Raw genomic sequence first — 11,120 nt, forward strand, 5'->3', positions numbered from 1 at the left:
GTTTTGCATTGCACGTGCGATGCCTGGTGGGTGAGGGAATTTGAGTTGATGACGAGGTGTATGTACACCGGAGTGGTGGAAGTTTAATGTTCCTCATGCTGTTCTCTGTCTTTTTCTTTTCTTTCTTTCTTCTTCTTCTTCTTCGCGTTCTTCTGTGTAGGGTCTACATACGTTGCAACAAAGGTGAATGAAGCAAAAGATCATCTCTTAAAGAAGTAGTCATCTTCGTCAAATTTCTTTCTTTCTTTCTTTCTTTCTTTTCTTTTGCCGTATTTCTCACCGGCAGTTGTCGCTTTCAGTTTATCACGTGAAAGAAAGCTTGGAGAGGAGAGAAGGAGAGAAGGCTCCAAGAAAAGAAAAGAACAAGAAGAAGAAACAAAGGAAGAGAAGAGACAAGAAGAAGAGAAGAGATGAGATGGGAGAGAGGGGTGGAGGGAGATTCCCTCTTCTTCTTTCTTTTTCTCTCCGTTTGTTTTGAGAGAAAGACACAGCTCAGCTCGACTCTTTTTCACTTTCTTCATCTGTCTTTCTCTTTCTGAAGCACATCACAAGGTGTATGTCTCAGTTGCTTTCTTCTTTCATCATACAAGTCTTAGGTATATGCCTGCATCTCTATCTGTCATTAATCTATCTTTAATCTATCTGTGTGTATGTTATCCAGCTATCTTTTCTTTTCAAAGAAAAAAGAGAAAAGATAGAGAGAAAGAGTAGATGGAAGGAGAAGAACGGAAAGATGAAAGAAAGAAGGATTGAGGTCGCAAAAAAGAATAAGAGAAATACCAAGGAGGTATGACAAAGATGCGGGGGTGTAAAGACAGACAGAGAGACAAAGAGAGATCGACCAAAGATAGAGAGATAAGGAGACTACCGAGAGAGAGATAGATGAAAGATAGACAGAGACCTACACAGAGAGAGATAGAAGGGGGGAAGAAAGAGAAAAGAAACAATTCTCATTGCAGCTACACCAGTAGTAGCAGGTGTATGACATGTTTACCCTTGTAGTAGTAGTAGTAGCAGTGGAAGGGGGGGTTTGTCTCTGTTTCTTCTCTATATCTCCTCGTGTATGCAAAGACATATAGATAGAGATGCAGAGAGATACATACATAACTGTCCCCCTATATATATCTTTATATAGGGATGTAGATATCTTTGTATCTCTCCTCTCTATATGTCGACCATGTATGTCAAGCCATATCGCTCCTCTATCTAGTTTTATGTTGTTGATCAGGAGGAGGGGAGTGGCGGGGTGAGTATTCTTGGCCTTTGTATGCTTCATATGTCTATCGATTTGTTCCTCAAGAAGAAGGAAGAGTCAAGATAAAAGTATCTTCTACACCTAACTCACGAAAACGATAGTCATGATGTATCCCTACATACATACCTACATATATGCAACGCTGTCTCTCCCTGGACTTCGGGATAGAGGCCGGCCCGACCTTCCCTTCTTTCTTTCTTTTCATCTTTCTTTCTATCGACTTCTTTCTATCTATGTTTATGACGTACAAGGCGCGGACGGACGTTTTCGCTTTTTTACGCTTTCTTGCATGGGTAAGAACCCATTCTATATTCAAAGAATTCCTCCTTCTCATCTCTTTCGTTCTTTCTTTCTCTCCAAAGATTCCTCTTGCTGTTGTTTATGTCGCTCAGAGTAAGATAGAAAGAATCGTGGCAGTTCTTCGTGGCTCCGTCTATCTGTCTCTCTTTAATCTATCTTTCTATCTTCCTCTTTCCTCTTTTCAATCTCCTGAAGAGATGTATCAACTTGACTTATATAGACCCGTGAAGATGTTGGTCTGTCAGAAACGCTTGGGAAACAAGGAGTAGAGAAAACTGAAGAAGGACGGAAGGATGTGAACAAGACACGACGAAACACAACTCAGGGAAGGCCGCAGGAACAGCAGCAGCACCATGTGTCTGTTTGTCTAGCTAGCTAGCTAGTAGCTACCTGAGTCAGGTAGCCAAGAGAAGAGAGGGAGATGCTTTGAAGACTACTTTTGAAAACGGGGAGGGTGTAGTAAAAGCAGAGATAAAATTTCCTTCTTAACAGCGGAAAGATATAATAGATACGAGGAGGCATATATATATATATATAGAGAGAGAGATCGACAGAGATAATAGTTTTATATAGAGATGTAGATGTGTATGAATGTCTTTGTCTATCTGGTGATAGATAAAGAAGATGTTTACGTCTTCCCGGAAAGCCTTAGTGCCTACGTCAGTACCAACTACTACGGCGTTTGATCGAGTCTTTTCTCCCCCTTCTATTTTAAGAGAGAAGAACAGTGAAGGAAAACTTCTTCGTTCAAGTCTAGAGAGAGGGAGAGAGACAGAGACAGCAAGGAGACAAGGAAAGGAGAGCTAGAAGAAGAAGATGAAGAAGAAATTAAAGATTCTTCAAGTAGCTAAGCCACCTTGACGCCTGTGTATCTATATATGATGTATCTCTCTATATACAACTCTCTCGCTCTCTGTCTGTTGATCTTTCTGTAAGATATGTGTAAAGCGCAAGGAGAGAGAAAGGAACAGACAAAAAGGCATCTCTCTCTTTCTCTCTATAGAAAACGCGTAACTACGAAAGATACGTAACAGAAAGAAAGGAAGATCTGAAATCTTCCTCTTCTTTTCCTGTCTTTCTCTTCTTTTCTTCTTGAAGAATGGGGACATCAAAACGATTGAAAAGAAGACGCCCCTGCACGTATATACATATGTCTATAGAAAAAACGGAATTCTGATCGGATGACGTTTGGTCGATTGACAGAGAAATGTTGCATGCATGTCCGTACATACATAAATACACCCACACACACCCAGTTGGTTTGCATGCGCCCTCTCTATCTCTGTATATACACCTATCTACGCTGTAGAGCAACAAGCAACAAAGAATTCTCTTTCCTTTAACCGTCCCTTCACTTTCACTCTACGGCAAGGTAGGAGCGGAGACGTGGGTGGGTGTATATACACCTGAAATTTCCCTCAGAAAACAGACGTGAACGTCGCGCCACCATCATCGTCATAATAGGAAGATCACGAGGGGGAAGAACAGCAAGGGGGACAGCCATGAAGCATTCATTTCCTTTCAAAATCTTGAACAATCCATAGAGAAAGCAAGGATCAAAAGTTGGTAGTAGTAGTAGTACTAGTAGTATTGTCACTATAGTTTGTCCCCTGTATACATAGGTATAGGAATGTGTATGGATAGAGTTCCATATGTGTATATAGAAATCTATCCACGTGTATGTATTAGGCCCTCTCTCTTGATGTCTTTCTTGGTAGACATGCAGATACACGAATACATATGTCTACCAGGTGAGAAAGACGGGGTGTATATACACACATACTCATCTATCCAATGGACATGTGAGAAGTAAATGTATCTATCTCTTCTTCGCAGTAATAAACTCAAGGACACATGCAATTCTCTTTCTTTCTTTCTTTCTTTTTCTTTCCCTGTCCCGCCTAGCGAATCAATGGAAAGAACAGGCTCCCTCTTCTTCTTTTGCTGTACATCAAGACCTACACATATGATCTCTCTATAGCAGCATAGACACACCCCCCCTCTCCACAGGTCAACACTCGGCCAAACGAAGAAGAAACAGACGACAAGAGGAACGAGGAAGAAGATAAAAAGACACACATTCACCTGCATGTCTATATATCTATCTAACTTTTTTTCCCCTTCTCCGTCTACAGACATGAGCTAGCTAGCTACCTAGCTAGCTCACGTCACATCATCATCATCATCTCAGGTTCGACTAGCTCAGCGTTTTGCAGAGGCCCGACAGGGGGACTGACTAGTGTGTCTTCTCACTACAGCTAGAGGATTCCTATCATCGCCTACCCATGAAAAGGAGACCCTTATGCCCCATGAGATGAACAAGATCAAGCTCGCATGAAAAAACAGTCAGAAAGAAATCGACGATGCTCGTGAGAAAAGAGCAAGAGGAATGACAACGACCCTACCAGACATGCATCAACAGAGACTATACATATCTATAGTCATCTATCCCTCAAGACACCTCTCTCTTTCTCTCTCTCTCTGTCTTTCTTTCTCTCGCCGTCTCCCTTCTCACATAAATAGCAGAGTGTGGATCACTATAAAGCGGTATGGCTGTAGTATCTATATACGAGAAGACAGAGTGAAGAAGGGGAAGGAGAGCCTTTGAGAAGTCTTTATCTCGCGATTCTTTAGAACGATGGTGTGGAGAGAAGAAAGAAAAGAGGCTTAACGAAAGTTAGTGAAGACCAGTGAGAAGAAAGAAGAAGACGAGAAAAGACATTCCCTACTTTCTTTTCTTAGAGGTGCAGGTGCTGCCGCCTAAGAGAGAGAGAGAGATAACGAGATGCGATACCACGGGCGGAAAGTGTAGAGAGAAAGAAAAGAAAAGCGTTTGGTCTACGGCGAAAAGTTGAAAAAGCAACCGAGTTCAATACTGTCTCTCTTTCTTTTTCTTTCTCTCCTTCTTTGCTGTTTTCCTTCTCTCTCTCTCTCTAAGCCGTGAGAAGTGGCAAGAAAGAAGAAGAGAAGCAAGAGACAGAGGGGAAGGAAAGGAAGAAGGATAGAGAGAAGAGAGAAAGAGAGAAGAGCATCTATCGAGCTATGTATACGAACAACTGTTAAAGCAACTATAATACAACTGTATTGCGACTGGGGGGCGGGGGCTTCATCTCCTTCTCCTCTTTCTCCTTGTCGTTCTCAGCTGAGAAGGAGAGAACAGAGGAGAGAATGCAGAAGGAGAAGAAGAACACGATAGACAAAAGAAAAACAAAGAGAGAAGAAGAAGAAGAAAGGAGAAAGAAAGAGTATCAAGAGACACTTCTTTTGACCAGCTGGATCGACAACCCAAAACACGTATAGATGGACAAGCGATGGAAAGATCGAGTGAATGAGAAGGAAGCGAAAGGGAAGGAGAGAGAAAGAAAGAGAGATATTTAGATATAGCCCGATACGGCTGTCTATAGAACAGCATTTTCTTCTCCTTTCATAGAAAGATCTCAAAAGAAGAGAGAGAAAAGTACCAAATCACGTGGAGACAGACACACCTATCTGCTGATAGCGGGATTCTGTCTATCTTAGATCTATCAAGCTTTGGACCTTTCCTCCTAAAGAAACACAAAAATCTTTCTTTCCTATCTTTCTCTTTCTTTCTTTCTTACGTTGGTGGCGGGCGAGATTTTGATAAGTTGAAGGAATCTCTGCGTCTGATTCGTTGAAGACGTAAGATAAGGTTATACGACGCATCTGATCTAAACAAAAGAAAGAAAAGAAGAAGAAGACATTGTACACGGAAAACTTGAAGGATTATGAACGAAAGAAAGAGGCATGTCAGGAAAGCTACTGGGGTGATCGTGAAGATAAGAGTAGTCAAGTATCTGCCCTCCTTATTCACATTGAAGTAGTATTCGTATCTATCTATCTACCTATCTATCCATCTACCTATCTATCTATCTAGTTATTTGGACTCGATAGATTTCTTCCTCTCTTCATATCTGTATTTCTCTATGTATGGACAGGCCTCTATCATGCCATGTGTATTGCTGAAGCAGGGGGAGTGAACGACCGATCTATTCTGTCGCCTCCTCGTCATTACAACAAGAGGAAGATGAGAAGCATACCGCCAGTTGAAGAAGAAGAATAAGAAGAAGCGCCCCGGCAAGAGGAAGACTTCTCATGTGTCTCAATCCAAAGAAAGCAAAAGCCTCTGGAGTCAGTCAGTCAGCCTATGTGTCATCCACAAGACTAGAAAGCCTTCCACTCCCCATACAGGAACACCATCCGCTACGATCACTACGAGGGGCTATTCCTACACACACACTTGGATAGCAGTCATAGCAGGAATAGCAAAGGTAACAAAGAGATAGGAGTGGGGATGAGACGACGGCTTTTCGAGTTCGAATGGAGAAGAGTATTCTACCTAGGACACATTCCTTCTCAATAGTAGTCGTAGTAGTACTATTCCGAGGAGGAGGTGCGATGCGAAAGAGCCGGGGAGAGGGAGCACCGNNCGGTGCTCCCTCTCCCCGGCTCTCCCTGTCTCGAGGGATGTCCCTACCTAGGCGAGGATCGTCAAGTATATCAGGGTCAATGAAGAAAAAGACCGGGAGGTCCACTTCCTCTTCTAAGAAGGAGGAAAAAGAAGAAGGAGAAGGAAAGTTAGCTCTATTCACATGTCTTGATCATAAAAGATGAGGAGTGGAGGAAAAACCCACAGAGAATGGAAAGTCTTTTTCGGGCTCCCTCTCCTCCTCGATTATGAGGGAGGGAAAAGAGCAAACTAAAGAAGGACCAAAGAAAAGTAATCTTTCTGTCTTATCTCTTTCTTTCTTATCTTCATTAAGCAAAGCTTTTCACAGAGATATCTATCTATATATACAGACACACACAGGCATGCATGCATGCAAACACCTAGAAATTTGGGTCACCTGTATACCCAACGCGCACGGACGTATCTTCTTGACTATCTTTGATCTATCGCCCTATCTACACATCTATATCTCTCCCTCTCTATAGAGGAACCGCACATGAAACATCCATATACATCAAGAAGTACCGATATTCTTTCTCAGGAGAAGCAGAAGAGGTCAGGGAGAGTTTTGCAGAAGAAGACTGTAGACATGCATACCCAAGTCATTCATCCATATGCCTTCTCCCCTAACCTGCCGGGAGTACATACACCTCGTTCCCCAGTACAGCATCCCGCCCTCTCCTCTGATCAAAACAGGGATAGACCCGACAAACTACTCCTACTGCTCGTCACTCCTTAGGAAGAGAATCTCTATCTTAGAAGTCCAAATAAGAGCAACTACAAGCCTCTCTCCGTCACCGTCATCCACGTCTTTCTTCTTCTTCTCCCTCCTTTTCTGCTAAGTCTCTGCACTCCCTCCTCAGCAGACTCGACAACATGTCGTATACACAGGAGATGATCTTCTAAAGAGCACTAAGAGAAACAGCCTAGACGCTGACGAAACATGAAAAAGCATCTCGAGATCTCTTCCTCCCTTTCCTCCCTCCCTCAATCTTTCTTTCGTATTCTTATTCTCTTGTAGAGAGGGACAACCATTTGTCAAGAGAGCGGAGAAGGACAGAAAGCCATCGAGAATATGCCTTTTCTTTCTTCTTCGATGCTTTGCTTCAACTTACTTGGATTTAGCATCTGTTCCTCGAAGCAGAAGCACTGAATTTTATTGAAGTAAATACCTGCCTCAGGTGGCATCACGTTATACAAAGATATACCTAAAGAAAAGAAACAATTTAAAAGGAGAAAGAACAACTTGCATGCAATGAAAAAGGAGAAAGAAGAAAACCACCATGCGTCATCATCATTTTCCACCGAGAAAGGAAAGGACACCTTTCCTTACTTCCTTATCTTGTTTGTCCGGTGTATATACACCTCAACCCACATATATACAAAAATAGAGATACGGGGAGTCATTCATGCGTATCACTTCCTCCCCGTCACTCCGTATATCATTGAACTCTCTCCCTTCTTCTTCTTCCTTTTACGTGAGAAACCTTCACTTCTTCTCCTTACGCGGAAACATACACCAACGCTATGTAAATTCATATCAAAGAGTATATATAGAGACCGCTAGACATAGAGAGACATTTCTACAAGTGAACAACTTACTTCTTCTTCTTCTTCCTCCTGTTCTTCTACAGAATCACGTAGATACCTCCCGTTTCCTCATTCAGAGAGCCTCATTGCCTCCTTAACAAGATGTATAAGAAAGAAAAGAGGTACGCCACCTCCCCTGTCTCTCTCTGATACCTGACACGCCTATCTAAACCTCTCACTACAGACAGAGATATAGAAGAAGAAAGAGAAGACAGGAGAGACATCTCCTTTCTTTTTGCTTCACACATGTCTTCACGTCAAGACAGACGGGAGAAAAAAGAGCAAGATGAAGAAGAAGAACGAGAATTTGAAAGAGAAACAAACCAAGAAGAAGTGCGGGGAAAGAGAGAAGAGTGGTCACGACAAAGAGAATGAGAAGAAACAAGGAAAAGAAAAGAGATTTCCTACGAAACACCTTCATCGAGAGAGATATGAAAAGAGAAAAAAAGACATCTGTGACATCGGAGCGTCTATCTCCTTCTCTCCCTCTCTCTCTCTCTCTCTCTCCCTCTCTCTCTCTTTCCCTTCAAGCTCCACACTACCAACACCGAGAGAGAAGAACACAGAAGAAAGGCTGTAAGCTCTTCATGCTAAAAACCTACTCTACACATCTACGAACATCTATGCATGTATGTATGTATGAAATTCTACGTATGGCTCTGTATGTCTGAATAGTTATGTATGTGTGTATGTATGTGGGGGTGCTTACCTATGAGGGGTTGATCAAGTCGATTCTTGGCTCGATAGAAGGCGAGGGCCGATTCGCCAGGGGCGACGAGAATTTTCTTTTGAAGAGGCTTGAACTCCCAAGGCAAATTACAGTGAGAAGCAAAATCTATCTCCAACAGCACTTACATAAAAAAACACATACAGACACAGACACATACATACAGACATATATACATAGACATACATATATACCTACAGAGACACATACATACAGACACAGACACAGACACATACATACAGACACAGACACAGACACATACATACATATATACCTACAGAGACACATACATACAGACACAGACACAGACACATACAGACACAGACACATACATACATATATACATATATACATAGACATATATATATACATACAGACACATACATAGACATACATATATACATAGATCTACACATCCAGATAGATACATGCATTCGTACATAGATGCACACAGATACCTATTCCAACATAGACATCTATGCATGCAGATTCATACATCTTCCTACATATTCATTCACATACACACACGCATACGTATAGATGCATAGCCACACATAGATACATATGCATGTAGTTACATAGACAAGAAGAAGGAAGAAAGAGAAAGAGAAGAAGGAAAAAAGAAAGAGAGGGAGACAGAGACATAGAAATAGAGAGAGAGATAGAGGCAGAGATCGAGAGATAGACAGATAAAGATAGAGCTGGAGGTAGATCTACAGAAGCGACAAGAAAGAGTGATAAGTCCTCCCGAACAGAGAGGGGGTTTATAGAGACATAAAGAGGAGACATGGAGGGGAAGAAACAGAGGTCGAAATAGAGAACCCTAGAATGATAGAGAGAAAGAAATACAGAATTGTGACGGGGGGGAGAAGAAGAGAAATATGAAAAGGCAGAAGAGAGAAGAAAAAGAAGAAGAGGGGAACAAGCAGGTAAACAAAGAAAGAGGAGAAAGATAGACCTCTCCTTAATCTATCTATCTACTTTCTCTATGTGTCGATCACTTCTCTTTTGATCTCTCTACAGGCCTACATACACATATTAATAAACCACACACATACCCTACCTTTAATCTATCTATCTATCTTTAATCTATCTATCTATCGATATCAGAGTGGCGAAAAGAGAAGCGGGTTCCTGTCGAGATATCTTTCCATGAAGAGAGAGAAGAGTGTTTTTCTTTTGATCTTCTTCTTCTTCCTTTTACCTTCATCCTCCCCCCCTGTCCTTTCTCTCATGGGAATCCCTCCTTCTTCCCTTTCATCATCTTCTTCTTCTTCATCCTCTTGTTCTTCTCCGCCCTTTCGTTCTGTCGATCGCTTTTTCGTCGCCTTCTTCTCTCCGGGTTTCCTTATTTGCACTTCTCCTCCATAGCCTGTAGCTTGGCAGAAGGCTTCATAGAGAGGCACAAAGGCAAAGGCTACGCTCATCAACAGAAAGTACATGCATGCAGAGGTGACAGCCCATCTCTTTCTCGCTTCTCTCTCCATCGCTTCTTCTTCATTAGAGAAAGAAAGTCTCGCAAAAGGGAGAAGCCCTCGAGATCTTCTTGGTAAATGCGAAGGAGGAGGAGAAGAAGAAGAGCGAGGCGGAGAAGAAGGAGAAGAACTGAAGTGGCGATAGAGAGAAAGAGAAGATGAGAGAGATAGAGAGATAGGAGGGGAGTTGAAGAGAGGAGAAGAAAGATGAAAAGGAGAAGAAAAAGCAGAAGAAAGACGAAAAGAAGATGGCGTTTTGATAAGACAAGGAGAGCTACATGATGAGGAGGTATGAATATGACGAAGATGGAGAAGAGAAGAGGAAGAAGGTTCTCGGTCTTTAAGAAAGCTTAAAGAGAAAAAAGAAAGAAGAAGAGATGAAGGAAAGCTGTCTGCATTCCTCTTCCGTTCTTGTCTAAGAAAAGATCCATCTTGCTTCCTTGATAGATCGGACTGTGGAGAGAAATAACGATCTCTGCCTTCTCCTATGCTTCTTCTCTCCTCTTCTTCTTGTTCCACGGAGAAGTGTCTTGTTGCGAGTCTATTCTTTCTTATCTTGGGAGAAAGATGAGGTGATTGAATGGGGCTTGCGTCGATCTCTTGATCTTCTCCTAAGACCGACGGAGAAGAGAAGAAAGAAACCTTCTCTCTGTCTCCTGTCTTTGATGGATGCTGAGAGGAAAGAAGAGAAGAAGAAGAAAAGCAGTCAAGGGTGGGAGTGTGTGGAGAAAGGGAGAGAGCTCTTCTTTCTCTTCTTCTTCTCGCGGCTAGAGAGAAAGAAAAGGACGGAGATGGTAATGAAGAGAAGGTGCGGGACGAAGAGGCGACATGCAAAGGCCTAGAGAGATACCAAAGAGATGAAGAAGAAGAAAGAGAAGGAAGGTGTCTGGAGAGAAGGTGAAGACGCTTCATTTTTTTTGCTATGATCTTTCAAGGAGAAGAAGAAAGATAATACACTGAGACACTTCCACACACGGGCATCCCCAGCATTGTCTACGGGAGAGAAGAAAAGACAGAGACAAACTTAAAGAGGTCCTCTTCCTTCACATAGTGTAGAAGAAGAAAAAACGCGATTTAAAAAGGCTATGCTTATCACTCACTCACGACTCACCTGACAAAGAGAGGGCAAGAAAAGAAGAAAGAAAGAAAGAAGAGAAAAGAACAGCGGCGGTGACGAGGAGAGAACGGAAGAGAGATCTGTCGAAGAAAGAGAGAGAGAGAAGAGAGATTCTTACAAGGCACAGACGACTACGGATGAGAGAAGAGAAAGAAAGACAAAGCACAGTCAGGAAGATGGATGAAAGA

At 42.3% G+C, this 11,120-nt stretch overlaps 2 protein-coding genes across 2 annotated transcripts in view; one reads left to right on the top strand and one right to left on the bottom strand.

Annotated features, from left to right (window-relative positions):
• Positions 1 to 1,747, top strand: part of CSUI_000200 (uncharacterized protein) — a gene marked incomplete at its 3' end in the record, with an annotated part of 2,964 nt that extends 1,217 nt beyond the window's left edge. The window contains exon 3 of the mRNA XM_068060434.1: positions 161 to 1,747. Coding sequence (XP_067927588.1) covers positions 1,390 to 1,746 — 357 coding nt within the window. The remainder of the gene's footprint in view (positions 1 to 160) is intronic.
• Positions 1,748 to 2,134: 387 nt separating this feature from the next.
• Positions 2,135 to 11,091, bottom strand: CSUI_000201 (cytochrome c oxidase assembly protein). Its single transcript, XM_068060435.1, has 6 exons — positions 9,545 to 11,091; positions 8,323 to 8,463; positions 7,139 to 7,231; positions 5,913 to 6,116; positions 5,155 to 5,244; positions 2,135 to 4,697 (listed from the first exon to the last, which is right to left on the bottom strand). Exons 1-6 carry the CDS (start codon positions 10,725 to 10,727, stop codon positions 4,624 to 4,626), a joined length of 1,785 nt encoding a protein of 594 aa, XP_067927589.1. The 5' UTR covers positions 10,728 to 11,091; the 3' UTR covers positions 2,135 to 4,623.
• Between the last annotated feature and the right edge of the window lie 29 nt (positions 11,092 to 11,120).

This window comes from Cystoisospora suis, assembly GCF_002600585.1.
Source record: "Cystoisospora suis strain Wien I chromosome Unknown contig_92, whole genome shotgun sequence".
NCBI classification, from domain to species: domain Eukaryota; phylum Apicomplexa; class Conoidasida; order Eucoccidiorida; family Sarcocystidae; genus Cystoisospora; species Cystoisospora suis.